The sequence below is a fragment of the Athene noctua genome, chromosome 22 (assembly GCF_965140245.1).
Source record: "Athene noctua chromosome 22, bAthNoc1.hap1.1, whole genome shotgun sequence".
Lineage (NCBI taxonomy): Eukaryota > Metazoa > Chordata > Aves > Strigiformes > Strigidae > Athene > Athene noctua.
The window spans coordinates 2,588,962-2,606,178 of NC_134058.1; the positions used below are offsets into that span (position 1 = coordinate 2,588,962).

At 40.3% G+C, this 17,217-nt stretch overlaps 2 protein-coding genes across 8 annotated transcripts in view; one reads left to right on the plus strand and one right to left on the minus strand.

Moving 5' to 3' along the window:
- The window catches only part of LOC141969415 (cyclin-dependent kinase 11B), a 17,717-nt gene continuing 500 nt past the window's right edge, over positions 1-17,217 (plus strand). Inside the window, exons 1-19 of one of the 7 annotated variants that reach the window (XM_074925147.1) lie at positions 1-57; positions 699-828; positions 1,481-1,596; positions 2,127-2,224; positions 2,810-2,948; positions 3,502-3,632; positions 4,817-4,939; positions 6,137-6,232; positions 6,342-6,470; positions 7,325-7,390; positions 7,992-8,167; positions 8,921-9,011; positions 10,658-10,779; positions 11,116-11,221; positions 11,766-11,887; positions 12,890-12,997; positions 13,967-14,083; positions 14,339-14,487; positions 16,025-16,214. In XM_074925147.1, the coding sequence (XP_074781248.1) occupies positions 718-828; positions 1,481-1,596; positions 2,127-2,224; positions 2,810-2,948; positions 3,502-3,632; positions 4,817-4,939; positions 6,137-6,232; positions 6,342-6,470; positions 7,325-7,390; positions 7,992-8,167; positions 8,921-9,011; positions 10,658-10,779; positions 11,116-11,221; positions 11,766-11,887; positions 12,890-12,997; positions 13,967-14,083; positions 14,339-14,487; positions 16,025-16,214 (2,190 nt within the window). In that variant the 5' untranslated portion in view covers positions 1-57; positions 699-717. Of the gene's footprint in view, positions 58-698; positions 829-1,480; positions 1,597-2,126; positions 2,255-2,809; positions 2,949-3,501; positions 3,633-4,816; positions 4,943-6,136; positions 6,233-6,341; positions 6,471-7,324; positions 7,391-7,991; positions 8,168-8,920; positions 9,012-10,657; positions 10,780-11,115; positions 11,222-11,765; positions 11,888-12,889; positions 12,998-13,966; positions 14,084-14,338; positions 14,488-16,024; positions 16,215-17,217 lie in introns of all 7 variants that reach the window. The other 6 variants (XM_074925144.1, XM_074925145.1, XM_074925142.1 and 3 more) reach the window with 6 other exon arrangements.
- The window catches only part of MMP23B (matrix metallopeptidase 23B), a 23,891-nt gene continuing 21,238 nt past the window's right edge, over positions 14,565-17,217 (minus strand). Inside the window, exon 9 of the transcript XR_012635044.1 lies at positions 14,565-14,718. The gene's annotated coding sequence lies outside the window, so the exon portion shown is untranslated. The remainder of the gene's footprint in view (positions 14,719-17,217) is intronic.

Consider the following 17,217-nt stretch of genomic DNA (forward strand, 5'->3'; position numbering starts at 1 on the left):
GCCGGAAGTGACGTCTGTGCCCCGCGCTGCTCGTCCCAGTCTCCGGTAGTGGCGGCGGTGAGTGGGCCCGGCGCTCGGCGGGGCCGGCGCGGGGCCTTCGCGCTCTCACACGCACCCACCTCCCCCCGGCGGCGGCGGCGGCGCGGCCGGTCCCTGCGCAGCGGCGGTGTCGTCCCGGCCGCGGCCGAACGGGAGCGGGGGAGGGGCCGCGGGTGAAACCGCTCCCTGAGGGGAAAACGGGCCTCGGCGGCGGGGCTGCCTTACCCCCGCGGCCGCCAGCGCCGGGCGGGCTCCGGCCCCGGGGTGTGCTCGGGGGCGAGGCCGGGCGGGTTCAGGCCGTGACGGTGCCTGCCGAGAAGAGCGGCTCTCGGCGCCCCTCCGGTACCGACGTTGTAGGTGAGGGGCTGGTGCGGACAGCCGCCCCTGCACCTTCCTCGGGGGTGGAACGCCAGACTCTGTTTGTAGACGGTGTTTTCATTTTACTCGGGTAGGTCTCTAAGTTGGCAGCAAAGGCTGTGTGTGCTTCTGGGCTTAAAGTGGACTTTTCTGCTTCAGCCTAAGTCAAGTCTCGCTTGGCTTTACTTGGAGATGGTATATTAAGCGTTTGTCTACATATAAAAAGTCAAGGTAAAATAGATATGGCTGTGTTGGACTGTTGTAGCTTGTGTAGGTTTCATTAACGTCGTGTTCTCTTTCAGAGGTTTTTTTTAAACTCAAATGGGTGATGAAAAGGATTCTTGGAAAGTGAAAACTTTAGATGAAATTCTTCAGGAAAAAAAACGAAGGAAGGAGCAAGAGGAGAAGGCAGAGATAAAACGTATGAAAAATGTAAGCTGCCCTTTTGTATACAAGCGTTTCTAATAAAGCCTGAGGAGCTTGATTTTCTGATGAGAGAGCTTCTTACCCTCTCAGTGAAGTTCCTCTTATTCCTCTGTGCTCTTATGCATGTTTTGTGTGTGATCTCTGATTCTAAAGCTTGACAAAACTACGATGCTTTGCTAAGGTCTTATTGGATTTACTTTGTTTTCTGTGCTTTGTTTCATAGTTATTGGTTAGAAAAGGTAAAGAAATTGGTGTGATTAACTGGAAGCTGCGGTTCAAGTAATTAAAAGATTTTATAGAAGAATGGGTTTAAATAATTGTTCTTGAATAAATTTCTATTTGGGGTTGTGTAACTTTGTAAAAAATAAAGGTTTTTTTTTAAAAAAACCTGCAATAGTTAATAGAATCCCTCTTAATCATTTCTTAATTTTCTCTACGTTGAATTTACACAAGTTCAGCTATAATTGCAATCAAACTGCTTTTGGCTGCTTACAGCTATGAAAACTCTGGTTCATAAATTAGTGCACTGGTGTGACCTGTTGAAGAGGGCTTTTGAGCCAGGAATGGAAGAGTTCAGTACTATTTAAATTTATTCATTTTGTGACATAAATATTAATTGCATTTTTTGGTTTTGCCCTTTCTTGTGTTTCTATCACAGTCAGATGATAGGGATTCAAAGCGGGATTCTCTTGAAGAGGGGGAGTTGAGAGATCATCGCATGGAAATAACAATCAGAAATTCACCTTACAGGAGGGAAGACTCTATGGAAGACAGGTAAGAGGAAGAGAATAAGAGAATAACCTTGTTGCTTTAGGAAGAGTTACTGAAATTAACCTTTAAAAGTACTGAGAAGAGGGTTTAAAAATACCTGAAGGGGAAAAGTTTAACTTCTTTAGCGTGCAGATGGGCCATCTCCTGTTTGTAGAACATGCCAGGGTATCTTTTTAAAGTACTGATTAAGGCTTGACCATGCTCCCATTTTGACCCCTAGCTAGTAGTAAAATATTTTACTCAAGATGCAGTTCCTGCAGGCCTGCTGAGTTCTCTTCAGTGCTTAAATCATCTTTAGTTTGCTTGTTTATTAAAAGTGCACATAGAATTATTGCTTTACCTCTCATCTGTGTGACTGGTTTTCTGTAATGTACCGTTAATGCCTTGGTTCTGAGGTGTTATGGAAATGAATTTTAATATTGATAAAATAGGAAAAAAAATACATTCTTTTCAAAATGGAGAGGAAATAACACGCGGTCTGTTTGACGGTACGTGTAACCTTCCTGAGTTTATTAATTTGTCTTGTATTTTAGAGGAGAAGAAGATGATTCCTTGGCTATAAAACCACCGCAGCAAATGTCACGGAAAGAAAAAACCCATCATAGAAAAGATGAGAAGAGGAAAGAGAAGCGTAGACATCGTAGCCATTCAGCAGAAGGTTGTTGTTGCTACATTTGGATAATGTTTGTGGTAGCTTCCCAAGGTGAAGCTGAACAGGCACTATGTAGGGAGTAAATAACGGTAACTACAAACTAAAGGAAACATGTCAGGTGGATAAGGGAAAGGAATTTAAACTTGTATTATTTGTTTGATTATGTTTAATGGCCTTATGGGAATGACAGGGGTTTATGTGTGTTTGAGAGGCCAGTAATCGCTTTGGGACAGTGACATGGAGTCTGCTTTTACCATTGAAGTCTGTTAAGATTCTGGCTTCACTGAGTGAGTACCTGACTGTAAAGGAAAAAAATACCCTTTCTGGAAACATTCGTGTTGTATTCCCATTACTAACAGCCTTTTTCTGTTTTTAATGCGTTTGTGCAAGATCTTGTAATCTTTTAATTTTTGAGATCAGGATTTTTCCATTAAGAAAATGACAGAGAATATGAAAATAGATTACCTTAAGTTTCATCCTTTCTGTTTTTTGGGTTTTTTTTTTAAATAGGAGTGCTAAATATTTTGAATAGTAACACTCCAAAATTAATTTTTGTTTGTTTAGGGAAACATGCCAGAGTGAAAGAGAAAGAACGGGAACATGAGCGTAGGAAGAGACATAGAGAAGAGCAGGATAAAGCCCGTCGTGAATGGGAAAGACAGAAACGGAGAGAAATGGCAAGGGAGCATTCCAGGAGGGAGAGGTACATCCATCCCTCCCTCCCTCCCCTGTGACAAACCAGCAGAGAGATGAACAGCTTCCTCCTCTAAATCGATCTCTAACCTTTCATTGCTCTGAAATGACAAACAAGTTCAGAGCAAAAACTTGTAAGGTCTGATGCCAGTGCCAAGTTCCTGTGAATGTGTTGTCTAATGAAAATACGTTCTTGACTCTAATTATCTTTGTAAGTGGCTTCATTACAACAGATATTTCTAGGTGAATTCATTGCCAGTGTTTTACTGTAATGGAAAAAAACCCTGCAAACCAGATTGGCTTAGTATCAGGGGATTTATTAACTGAACTTCATTTCTGTTTAAATCCTGGTAAGGGTGCAGAAGCTCGTGTGTTTTAGAGCTCATGGTCTTTGCCTCTGAAATGCTGTTTGTAAAGGATCAGCTGAAAAGCTCCTTCTGTTTTTGACTGATGCTCAATTGGTGGCCTTGTTGCAGTGAAACTGAAATAGCCCTGTAGTTTGTTACGGCAAAACAATTTTCCTTTATTGAGCTGTAATGTAACAAAAAATAATTATTTTCTAGAGATCGTTTGGAGCAACTGGAGCGAGAACGAGAGAGAAAAATCCGAGAGCAGCAAAAAGAACAAAGGGAGCAAAAAGAACGAGAAAGGCGAGCTGAAGAAAGACGTAAGGAACGGGAAGCCAGAAGAGAAGGTAGCTATCTCTGTATAAATGTTGTTTAGGCTTACTGTCTGCTGGCACAATGGTGGAATAGAGGTATAGAAAGCATGTTCTTACTTAGGTTAATGGCAGGATTTCAAAAAAATTAAAGTGAGGGGGGGGCCTTCTGTGCGGGAGGGGAAAAATAATCTTAAATTCTACATGGGGAAAGAAAACAATGTCATATGCCTTAAATATCACGGCATATTGATTAGGCAGTGAGTCTTTCTTTGCCTCTCTCCATTAGTCTGGTTTCCTATAGAAACAAGGTTTATGTAATTGATGTTGTCTGCGTGCGTGTGTGTGTGTATCCGTCACGATCCCAGTCGCTTCTGAACTCTTTGGCTGAGTCTAACCCAGTTCAGTAGAGATTGAAGTCTCAGAATTAAGTGTTTTTAAGTATTTGGGGAAATAAATTGCAAAGGGAGAAGAGAGATCATGTAAGTACTCCAACTGTGAAAAAGGCTGTAGTGGTTTCAAGTGGAAAAAAATGTGATAACCGAGCCATTTTGGTTAGCTTCTACACACAAACCCTCACCCTGCGTAGCGTATCAGGTACCTGCAATCTCAGTTCAGGTCACTTCTGGTTAAAGGATCCCTGTCTTAGCTTTCAGAGGTAAAAATTAGAGCCCGTTCCTGTGACAGAGCTTGTTCAAGAGTAGCAGAAGCAGCCAAATATATATAAATATATTGCTCTTCTCTCCAGTTTGGCTCATACCGAACAGCTCCTTTTTGTGCTTGGTATTTAAGCTGGTATTGCTCAATCTAGCTAGGCTTTCATTTTAGCTGTTTTTATTGCTCTAAATGTTCTGTCAGCTCCTTCTAAACCTTAGCTGGTTTTATTCTTTTATGTATCTTCCTGGTCTGTCCACTTCTCTCTGGCATTAACGCCTTAGTTTCAGGGTGTTACTGTGTAGTGTACAGGGTACCTTGTTTCTGATTCCCAAGTATGGCAGCACCTTTCTCGAAGTAGTACAAACCCGTATTTTACTGTGAATAAGGTAAATCGTCCTTTATTCTCCTAGATACACAGTTAGGTTCCACTTCTGCTCCTCCCTGTTACCCTTTAGTTTGTAAGAACAAACAAAAAGTACACAAAACAGGTGGTTGTGGCAGATAGAAGTATCCTAATTAGGGCAGGGAGATGTAACAATTTCTTCCGCTTTTGTTTTCACTAGTTTCTGCACACCATAGAACAGTGAGGGAAGAATATGGAGACAAAGTAAAAATGAGACCCTGGAGTCGCAGCCCATTACGACAGCAGAGAGACAAGGTTGAGCAAGGAGATAGCAGGAAACCAGGTAGCGTTTGCCACTTTATAATGTCTTTGCCTGGGGGCTAGGAGGAGCTGTTCTTGGGTAGTGTTTAATATTTAGCAGTCAATATAAATCCCTGGTACTCTGTCAAAAGTATTGTCCACTTCAGCCATGGTGGCATAACTCTGGAATATTCTTGACTATGTACATGTGTACTGTTTTCTAAAAGCAATGCTGGTTTTGCAGGTAATTGTGCAAGTGACAAATGGATTGAATCTTTCCTTTTTAGTAGTAGGAGTAGTAGTTTGCAAAGTAAGTTACTTCATTCAGTGATGAACGGAGCAGCTGACTGAATTTTAAAAATTTTGTAGTTTAAGTCCCTTGCACATTAAAAAGGGATTGTTTACGCTATCTCCAGTTGGATTTGCTGTTAGGAGCTAAGCTACCTTAAAAAATTACCTTACAGGGATCAATATAGTTTAAGCATCACTGATATTGTCATCTCGTAGAAGAAGATAAATGGTAACAGCAGTATTTTGGTTAGATGGTGGATTTTGTTTGCTAAGGCAGAAAGTGGTCCTTCCGTGCCTAGAAGGTCCCAAGAGTGAGTAGAGAACTTGCACAATTGACATAAAAGTGTCTTTGGTTACAAAAGAAAAGCTCCGTGTCTGCCTTGTTAACGTGTGTAGCTGTAAAAATAAGTGTAACTATTTCAAGTCGGGTGATTGCAGAGTGTAATGGGCTGAAGGTCCGGGTGGAGGCAGGCAGGAGATCCTCTGGAGCTGCTGCCTGATTGATCAACACTTACTCACAGGTGCTATTTCACAGTGGTCCAGAGGGACTGCAGTGAGCACTGGTGGGGAACGCTGTATGTACACACGTTAGTGAGACTGTGTTGTGGTGATACTTGTTGCCATGTTACTTTTTTTTTTCTTTTTACTTTTTTTTTTTAATTAATCTCAGAGGTGCTTAGGCATATATCATGTTTCTAAAACAAAAGGGCAGCATTCCATGGTTTTGGCTGTTGATCCTGCACCACTGCAATTCAGAAAAGCTGTTTGTCTTTTGAGCAGAATGTGTAATTTTTATTTTTTTTTTTTAGTGCTCTGTATGTCCACTACAGAATGTTCAGCACCAGTTTAATGGCCAGAGAAAGTAAAGTGGTTATTTGGGTATTCAGAGTCTTGTAAGTAAATTGATACTCAGTCAACATCCTGTTTTTAATTTTCATGGTCTCATCAGTAAAAGAAGAGAAACCAGAAGAGAGGGACCCTCTTTCAGACTTGCAAGACATCAGTGACAGTGAGAGAAAAACCAGCTCAGCAGAGTCTTCATCAGGTAATTAAATGCAGTTTATTAAATGTAATTAATTGTATGGTTGTCTGTTGAGGAGACGCTTGTTGGAGCGTGTGCCTGCTTAGTTATGTGTCTGATTATTCCTGAACAGAATCTGGATCAGGCTCAGAAGAAGAGGAGGAAGAGTCTAGCAGTGAAGGTTCTGAGGAAGAGGGAGAGGAAGAGGAGGAGGAAGAGGAGACAGGAAGCAATTCTGAGGAGGTGTCTGAGCAGTCAGCTGGTGAGTAACATAAAGCAGATCCTAAAACAGTGTGTTATGATTTTCTTTGTTTCTCATTGTGTATTGTTTCATTTGAACATTTTCCTTTTCTCTTAGTCTAGGATAGGCTGAGACCTCACAGGTCAAGATAACTAAAAAGAAAAAAAACAAGTACAAGTCATATTCTATCCTTTTATATAGAGGTAATACCAATTATTCATCTAAGAAGTCAGATTAGAAAACTGAAAAGCCTTTTTCATCTTCCCAGATGGTGTAAGGCTAACAGTTTAAGTACTTTTGTAACATAACATATTCCGTAGAGAAAAATTCTGCACTTATTTGGGGGGTGGTGAAATACAAATATGTCTGTCATTTTGAATTACTTTCAGTTGCAAATTTCATGTCTGTCTTTTTTCATGCCAGTACAAGTGAATGAACATAATAAAAAAAGGTTTAGTAAAAAAAGTCTAAGCCACTCTTGTAATGAAGTAGTAAAGAAAAGGCACAAAAGCATGCTCTGATGGTTGGGTATTTTTCTTTAAAATCAATTACAGTTAATAAGCAAATATTCATAAGTTTCTTGACTTAATTTGTTCACCTGCCCTCATCTCTGAATTCCCAGATAATTGGTAAGAATTGTATTCCCCCTTGGAAGCTGAAAGGTGCAGGTTTTATTGAGTGAGGGGAAGCATTTGCTTTCCAAGTGAAACAGAAGAGGTCACTAACTGGATAGTGACCTCACTCACGAGGCACTAACAAGGTCACTAATAGTCAAGAAGGCCTGGAGAGTTAGAAAAGCATTTCACTAGCATCTACCTTACAGGGAACTACAGAAGTGTTGAGTTTATTCAGTTGAACTTGATTCTGTTTTGCAGAAGAGGTGAGCGAAGAGGAAATGAGTGAAGAGGAGGAACGGGAGAATGGAAACCACATCCCAGTTGGTACAATGCAAATAATGAATATTTAAAGAAGTGTTTGGCTGAATTTTTGCAGCCGAATAAATCTATTTCTATAAATATTTAAGAATATTTTAAATGTATTTCTTGCTGCAGTTTTGCCATCATTCTGAAGCATTGTATATTTGGCATTTTGGGGCCATTCTCATATCAGAATCAGAAATTCCTTGAAATCTGTTCCAAGGTCTGTGTTTAGAGGAAATCAGGTCCTGGTCTAACGAGCTAATGCTGCTTTCCTTTTCATTTTGGGTCTCTTGTTCTGTCCTCTCATCAAAAAAGCTTTGCGGTCAGAATGAGATCTACTGGGTCAATTTTCTCTTTCATTCTGTTAGCGTAGAGATTTATTTCTCTGACATGCTGTATTTAATGCTGGAAATCGTACGTGACAGTAAACGAGTTCTTGAAAGCATCAGCTCTGCAGAGAGGAGACATCGGGCTTCTCACTGATCTTTATTGCTACAGTAACTGAAGTTGCACGTGTATCCCGTGTGCAGCGATCGGTGTTTCACTACCCTTATTTCTCTAAAGCTGAACTTAATTGTTCCAGACGGCTCCCTCTTTCCATCACTGATTCTGACTTTTAAAGTTACAGAGTCGAGGTTTGACCGGGATTCAGCGGGAAGCGAAGTGGAAGAGGAGGAAGTAGGGGAGGGCACCCCTCATTCCAACGCCATGACAGAAGGAGACTATATCCCTGACTCGCCAGCTTCCTCCCCCATTGAACTGAAACAGGAGCTTCCAAAGTATCTCCCTGCGCTCCAGGTAGAGAATCGCTGAACAGACGCTGGAGAACATCATGGGCAAATGGATTTCTCTGGCTGCTTTGTTCACATTATAAAGATATATTTGTACATTGGATCGTTTTATGGGCAGAGTATGCCTTGCTGACTCAACATCACAAAATACACGTTTCTGTGTGAAATATTGCTGTCTTTTTTTTTATTTTGACCAGGAAAATACGTGGATGGAGCAAAAATGAGATTGCTCTTTTAGATGATAGATAAGAATGTAATAATACATTTGATACTCTGATCTCTTGGTATGACTATCTGAAAACAGATACTTGTGAGAGAAGGGTTCCAGTAACATGAATAGAAACTGATGGGTGGTTATTCTTTCTGTAGCTGACAGCAAAGTGTAGAAATATGATGTGAAAGCATATTTATATTAACTGAACTATGTGAAAGCTGTCAGTCTGAGGTGTTGAGTTGCTGCCTTTGCCGTTGTGGCAGAAACTTCAGTATTCTGAGCAAAAGTAATGAGTGAAGACTTAATGAAATTTAGTTAATCTACTAAAACACGTACTCTGTCCAGGATTCCTTTAGAGAGCTGAGTAAAAATAAACCCCAAAGATTGATTTCGCACAAGGTGTAGCCGTGCTGTTGAATTCTCTTGATAAATTTTAACTATTCCTGTGAAGTTGCTGAAGTTTGCTGTATGTCATCTTAAAAAACCCAAACAAAACCCTTCCTCAGAAGCTGGAGGAGTAAATGTTGTCCATCTGGTTTTTTTCAGGGATGTCGTAGCGTGGAGGAATTTCAGTGTTTGAACAGGATTGAAGAAGGAACATACGGTGTAGTGTACAGAGCAAAAGACAAGAAGACTGGTTAGTATAATTAATAATATAAATAATACTAATATATAAATAAACCACTTATTACCTTCATGGTATTTAGGGCTGCAGTTGTATGGAAATTACGGTCCTGCATTTTTGATTGATGAACAAAATCTGTCTAAAATACTTTCTCAAGAATAATTATGCTTTTTAAAAGGGTGTGGACTCTGACATAAGGGCTTCACTTGCAGCTCTTTCAGTTCAGAAGTAATCTCTGTTGGCCACAATGGTGCAGAACAATTAACACAATTTCAGGTTCTGGCTCGAAAGGCAGTTACTTCTGGCTTGAGAGCTGCTGTAGATTGTTACCAGGTTGGAAGTTTTCAAATTTTATTCTCAGCATTCCACCAGGTGTCACTGTGAGTGCAGCGACCCAGCAGGGAATTCATAAAAGCAGCGGTGGGTGTGCAGTCAGTGTGTACTGCAGGATTTTGTTGTAGAAAGAAATTTCACTCCTTTCGTCTTTAAAGCTCCCTCTCAAAAACCCACTTCTTGTGTGTATAAGTGGATTTATATTTTTAAAAGTCAGTCTCTGCTTATCTGGTTTGTAATGGCAAGTATCTTGAAGAAGTTACTGCATTTCCTATGAAAGGTGCAAGAGCCAACCATCCAGTCATTCATATGTTCCTCTTCCACGGTGATTCCTCAAGTGAAAGAAATATTTGCTTTGATAGTTGGACAAAAATAAGTGGTATTAGTGCAGCACTTCTTTTCCTGGAAAAAGATAATGCACAGCAGGATGCGATCTGCTCTTCTGGCCTGGGTTTGCCTGTGGTGTGCCATCACTGGTGACATGGTACTTTCTATCAAGGCGGTCATTTACAAGGGGAATCGTAGCACAGTAAATTAAATAGCTGCAGTTTTAAATAAAGTTGGCAGATGGTGAAGAGAGCTTGTGAAAAGAACTATGTTACAAAGCAGACCTGGACAGAAATTAGGGTTATTCTCAGGTTCCAACTAACAAGCTGTGATGTTGGTGACAGGTTTGAATTCAGGATGCCTCGGTTCCTCTGTTTATTTTGGAACAATATGATCATTTGGGGAGTAGAAGCATACAGCTGGCATTGTGGTTTCTCTGACTGCACATATTTTCTGGACAACTACCATGAGCTCGCTTTTCTCTCCCTTTTCTGTCTTGAGGTCTGCTCTGAGACTGACGTAACTTATTTTCCACAATATCATGCTAAACCCAGATGTATTTAAATAATACACTGCAGTAATGTTTTGAGTAGCACCTTGGTTTCAAGTTGGGTCTTTAAACAAAGGGGAAACTGCATTTCTGTCTGCTATCTTATCTTCCTAACTTACGGTGAGGAGTTTAGAGTTAAATACACTTTTTCCTTATTTTCTTTCCCAGTGGGTTATACTGGAATACACTAAAATCCATGATGCAGCTTTTGGACTGTTGTTTTGGATTTCTTCTTTAAACTTGGGAATCTTTTGGTGGTGGGTTTTTTTGGTTTTTTTTACTTTCCTAATGTGAGATTGACTCTGCTTCTTGGTCCAACATCATGTCTCGAGTAACGGTTTCATTCAAACAAAATAAATTAGTGCCAGAACACTTGGGGACCTCTTAATGTGTATTTTATTAGCTGTCTGATGGGAAATCCACATTAATAATTCTGGTTTCTCTGCAGATGAAATTGTGGCTCTGAAGCGGCTGAAAATGGAAAAGGAAAAGGAAGGCTTTCCCATTACTTCTCTGAGAGAAATAAATACTATTCTGAAAGCACAACATCCAAATATTGTCACTGTCAGAGTAAGGCCACAATCTTCTATTTCAAAAGTATTTTTGTTCTTGAAATATTCCCTCTTGGCTTTTAAAATGCCTTATAAAAACGTTAGCATTTGTAGCAGAGATTGTTTCTGTAAACAGTTGTATACAACCCATAAACTATATAGACATTACTTGTCTCTGCATAATCTGATTTTCTCCAAAAATGAGCTGGGGGGTTTTTCATAGAAAGATGCATTTTCCGTGGATTTTACCAATGGCAGATTCCATTTATCCTCTTGCCAGTAAATTTCTAAATTAATTTCTGCGTGCTTTTTAAATACCGTGTGCTCGTTTTGTTAATTTGTTTCTGTGTTTTAGGAGATCGTTGTTGGCAGTAATATGGATAAAATCTATATTGTAATGAACTACGTAGAACACGATCTCAAGAGTCTGATGGAAACAATGAAGCAACCGTTTCTGCCAGGTACTGTTTGCTGTAGTCTCCTGAAATTCTCAAAACTGGCCAAGACAAACCTCAGTGTCTTTGGGCTGTGCTGACATCAGAGAACTGGCTTTGTACGGTGATGGGTATTGCCTTGGAATGTCCTAGGAGTGTTCTTTGGAGCAGGGACTTCATTGCTTGTTCTCTTTGGTCTGATTTTGTCGATTTATAGTTAAGATAGGATCATAGGCTGGGAGTGCTGATATTCATAGTGATATTTGGCTGAGGTGAGTGGAGGTTCAGATGTGAAATCAGGGAGTTTCCCCTGTGCTAAACCAGAAAACAAACACTGGGGTTTGATTTTGGCCACTTCCAATGGTTTTGAGGCATTGATTTCTGAGCATTATTTGCATGCACTCCAGCTATCCAAATTAATTTTTTCTTTATTGGCATCTTTTTATGGTGCAGTCTATACTGTGCTTTTAACTTGAAATTGCTTTTTTGCCCTGCCTCCTTCCCTCTTCTCCAGACAAAAAAAAAATAAAATAGAGATTTACTCTTAAATACATCTGGCTTCTTATTTCAGGTGAAGTGAAAACCTTGATGATTCAGTTACTGCGAGGAGTCAAGCATCTTCACGACAACTGGATACTTCACCGAGACTTGAAAACTTCCAACCTGTTGCTCAGTCATTCAGGCATTTTAAAAGTAAGAATTACATAAAATATACCACACTTATGAAAAGGCTCGTTTTGCAGAATTACTCTGCATTTTGGCTACGTGAAGAGCTGGATAGAATGTTTTGCATTAATCTGTAAGAGGTACGAGGTGTGGCTTGTAAAACATAGTTACAAAAGAGTAACTTTAGTAGTAAAGAGACTGCCTTGCCGCAGGGGTAGGATTGATGCTAGGAGGTGACAAATAAGCATGTTCTAGTGAACACCAAATTCTTTATATTGAAGATTTTGGTTGGAAGTCTGACTGGTGGTCTCTCCCTGACGATGCAGCGTGCCGTATGTGTGACAATGGCTTTTACTTTTTCTCTGTCAGCATCCTAGTGTTAGAACTGGGGTTGCTTTTTCAACTTGAGAGATTGTGAGGCTTAATAAAGAATATAAATGTCTCCAGTAGTGCTGAACTGTACTGGCGGGGATGGAGATTCTCTTTAACAAAGAAATCTTTTGAAGTTGCACACTTTAAAAACTTATCTAACCTTTCACTGACTTAACAAAAACCAAGAGAAAAGCAGTACTAAAATCAGATGAGAACATTTAAATAATAAATAATAAGGTCAGATAAGAACATTTTAAATTTTTACTTCTAAATTTTAGATGCCAATTGTATAATTGCCATTATTTACGTGTTACAGCTGTTAGTGTTGTTAAGCCTTTCCCTTTCTCAGGGAAACTGGACTTTGAAATTTTTTTGTTCTTGCTCGTAAAGTTGCAGTCAGCTTCTGATGTTTGGTTTTGTTTTCCCCCTGCCACATAAGCTCTTCTGTCAAGGTGATCAACAACAGGAACTCTTGGCCTCAGGAAGGGAAACACATTTTTTTCCTTCAGAGGAAAAAGTCAAGGCCCATGAGAAACGGTGTATTCTGGGGCTGTTTTTGAAGGCTGGGAGCCATGCAATAGCCAACGTGGCCAACACATACACAGTGAACAGTCTGGTCAGTGTTGGAAATATTGCTGATTACCAGTTTTCATTTAGGTTGGAGATTTTGGACTAGCCCGAGAATATGGGTCTCCGCTGAAGCCTTACACACCGGTGGTTGTGACGCTTTGGTACAGGGCTCCAGAGCTGTTGCTTGGAGCTAAGGTACGTTTCTCTTTGTTCCTCCAGCTGCTAGAGGAATGACTCTTCAGACTAACTTTCTTTTAGAATTTCCAAACAAAGTATGAGCGTGCTTGATTCTTTATATTGATTTAGAGGAGGAAATTCTGAATCTTTGGTATTATTGTTTCCTAATAACACAGCTAAAAAGGTTCCATCTTCCACAGACAGAAGGTGGGTGGGGGACAGGTTGGGGTTTTTCACCCTTCGAATGCTGATGTGGTAGTGCTGCTGAACTTCTCAGGGATTGGTGCAAACTGTCACTGTCATCTTAGCAGCTGAATTGTTTTTTTTTTTAACCTTTGTCTAAAATTTGTGACACCTGAGAGCAGAACAAGGTGCTGGCAGCATTCTGGCAGCGTTCCCCACTGATGACCTGTTTCACAACTGAAATCTGGATGAAATCAGTAGGGTTCTGTAGGGCTTCAGTGACAAGAAAAAAATGCTGCACTACCACAAAAAAAAAAAATGGGTGCAAATGTAAAAGAAGCCCTGTGCTACCTTTCAAAGCTGTTTTCATAATAGGAGAAATGGCTCCATTTAAGAGAAGAGGCAGGTTTGGGGCCCATAACCTGAGACTGCTGTTGTGGCAAAATAAGGGCCAAGGATCAGTGGGAAAGAGAGGATGAGTTCAAATGCTTTGTGCGTTGTGATGGTCCGTGTGAGCGAAAAGAAAAGCAGCATTGTGGAGACTTGCCCGTTTCATCCCGGACTATTTGTGTATATGGGTATTTCATAAGTTAAAGTAAACTTCTAAATAAATACAGACGAGACCTGTGCCTTGGGTTCGTATGATTGCATCTGTTCTGTTCAGAGTGGTAGAATCCTCAAAAAAAAAAATCCAACACACCAAACAACCCCAAATAAAACCCTAAACTAAAACAACTACCCACCCCACCCCCAAAAAAACCAACTCACTGATTTTACAAGGTATAATATGTTCCTTCTTTTCAGGAATATTCGACGGCGATAGACATGTGGTCAGTAGGGTGCATATTTGGAGAGCTGTTAACGCAGAAACCGCTGTTCCCAGGGAAGTCAGAAATCGACCAGATTAACAAAGTTTTTAAGGTAAGTCGACTGGGTTTAGGGACAAGTACCTTAAGAGTAGTAAGAAATGAAAAGCACTTGTTTCTCTTTGACAGAGATTCGACCTTAATGAAAGGCTCATTGCTCTGATTCTTGTTTTACAATATTTACAGTAGGCAAAGACCAAGATCTGTGTTTTGTCTGTGGGGATACTCACCAACTCCTCTAGCTACATCTGAATAAGTAGAAGGGTTGCACTTTAGAATGACTTTATTAAGGAGATGCTTTAATTTACAGGATCTGGGTACTCCCAGTGAAAAGATCTGGCCTGGTTACAACGAGCTGCCAGCAGTAAAGAAGATGACATTCACAGAATATCCCTACAACAACCTACGCAAGAGATTTGGAGCGCTGCTCTCTGACCAGGGCTTTGATCTGATGAACAAGTAAGTGCCGGGTTCCGGGGTGTCCTTGGCAGGAGGTGTTCACGTGCTGGGGCAGTGGGGGAGCACGGTGCTGCCGTGCATTTAACCTTGCCAGAACATGCTGACGCATTTGCAGTTTGTCTGAGATTCCTTGCAACGCTATTTCCCACTGTCTCTCAACGTGAGCATGTACCATGCTCTTAACCTCTGCTGGTAAACCTCAGTCCAAGATTATTCTTGCACACCTATAGCCTAGAAGAACAGAAAAATGTTTTAGTAGTAGTTTTATCTCATGGATGTCATGTTTAATTATGTGGTGAGTCAGTTATCACACACTCTGCTCATGGATTCTGTTAATTAAATTACAATTGAAAGAAGGGCAAAAGGCAGTATATTCTAGAGATCATATTAAAGAATTAGGAAAATAGCAATCAAAAACTAGAATTTTGAGGTTCAGGAGTTCTGTCGCATCTGATCTGGCAGTTCTTTTAATTAACTACTGGTGCGTTCTGATTGCATTCAGGTTCATTTTTCTTTAGAAAGTTGACAGTGGCTTGAGAGGTTTTTGGTCCCTCTCCCTTCCTTAATATACCCTTTAAATTTCATTACATGAAGTAGTGGAAATGATTGAATTTCAGATTTTACTTAAAATTTGTTTCTATTAAAAAGAAAAAAAGTTTAAAAATGACTCTTCTATTTTTAAAAGTGGGCTTTTCAGTCTTTCCAGTTTTTAAGAATTATGCTGCTCCAGGTCTTAGAATGAGTTGTGAATAATTTATTGGAAGTTAGATAACCTTTCAGAAGGTGCAAGGCAACTTGTCTCAATGAAGATAGATATCACATCAGTGTCATCTACCTCGTGATTGCTTTGGTTATGACAGGACTATGTCTTTGTTATATTCACGGGTAGGAAGGACAATGTTAAAGTATTCCTGTGGGGCTGGAACTCTCAGAAGCACACGAGTAAGTGCACATAAGTCAGTGGAACTCATCACACGTGCAAATCTTGGATACAGAAGTGTTTACGTAGGGCCAGACACTGGTAGGGTGAACGGCACAGTGAAGCATGTTTCTATATTGCTAAAGGTGCAAAATAACCACAGGCTGTAGAGTTCAGTTACACTATATGACAGTATTTTGTGGTGTATCAATATAATCTCAGTTGTCTTCTCCAAAAAACCAAAGCAGCATAGGTAAAACATTTTAGTTGAACCATCCTGGATTCTTTTTGAGCTGTAGCTGAGCACCCATAGGTTCTGAGGTGTCTAATGATTTATACCTCTGTAAACAGATCCCTACAAATCTACTTTTGATAGGTAGTTCCAGCTGCTGATCAATTAATTACAGGTTTGTGGAGGAAAGTATGCTTTTAAAATCAGCCAGCTATGTTAGATCGCGCCAGCAATCAAATCCGTTAATAGAATTCTGTGTTGAAAATCAGAAAATTCTACATCGTGTTTCTGAAGAACTTAAAATTTTGGGGACTAAAATTTTTCTTTTTTTTTCTGCCCCTCTCTCTCTTTTTCCCTATCTTGTCATCTTCCTGAATTCTTCTCAGCTTTTTGACGTACTACCCAGCCAGAAGAATTACTGCCGAAGATGGTTTGAAGCACGAGTATTTCCGAGAGACTCCCCTTCCTATTGACCCCTCCATGTTTCCCACCTGGCCAGCAAAAAGTGAACAACAGAGAGTGAAACGTGGCACCAGCCCCCGACCACCGGAGGGAGGCCTCGGGTACAGTCAGTTGGTAAGTGCAGCAGGAGCAGGCTGATGGCCTCACACAGGTCCAAATCCTCACGCTGGAAAAGTTCACGGGGGCTGCATTTTGTTAATCTTCTTGGGCTCCTGGCACTCACCTCTGCTTGGGTGAAAAAGCCACTACAGAAGTCCTGCTTTGCTTCTGTTCCTTTTCAAAGGGCAGGTCCCATTACTGTTGTATGCACAGAATCATTATTTCTGTACATAATCCGAGGAAAAAAAAAATATGCCCGGTTTTATCACAGGGCAGAAAGTTTTTTTTCTTTTGAAAGTGTACATTGTTTAACACTTCCAACTAAGCTTTCAAAGCTGAGAATTTCTTTTTGAAAAAAAAAAAATCCAAAGCCTGGTGAGTTATGTGTATCTTGTGGATAGAAACAGTCTCCTTTCTCCAATATTTGGAGAAGAATTAAGAAAAGGCGAGGCTGACGTTCTTTCTGTCTGGGGACTGTGCTGCCCATTTTGAGAAAAGCTGGCTGAGGAAGATGCCCTTGGAAGTAGGGCACTGCAGTGCCTTAATTATGTCAACTTTTTATTTTTATTACATCCGTCACTGTTTATTACATTACATAGACTCTTTATAACATCCGTGTCTCAGCATGGATGAAGGGGCACTCTACAGTTAGCGTGCCCAGTTTAACAGATGAAGTAGCCTTAAAAGTTTATTTAACCTTGATTTTTCAGGGTCTAAAAAGTGACATGGAGGGTATGCAGAGTCTTTCATCAGATGCTGAGTTAAGTTGAACTGCACTTACACTGTGTGTTCACAGATTATTTTTTTTTTCCATCTTTCACGTGTGCAGTCAAAAGTAGGTATAGCATCAGAGGAATACACTTGAGATGCCCATAGAAAAGAGAAAAGCTGAAGTAGCAATGTTTAAACATCAGGAATAACACTCTGCATTGTCTTTAGGTATGATGCCACTAAATCAAACATTTTCTTGCCCATCTCCTAGAAATTTTATTTTTTTGTTGTTTAGATTTTTGTGTTG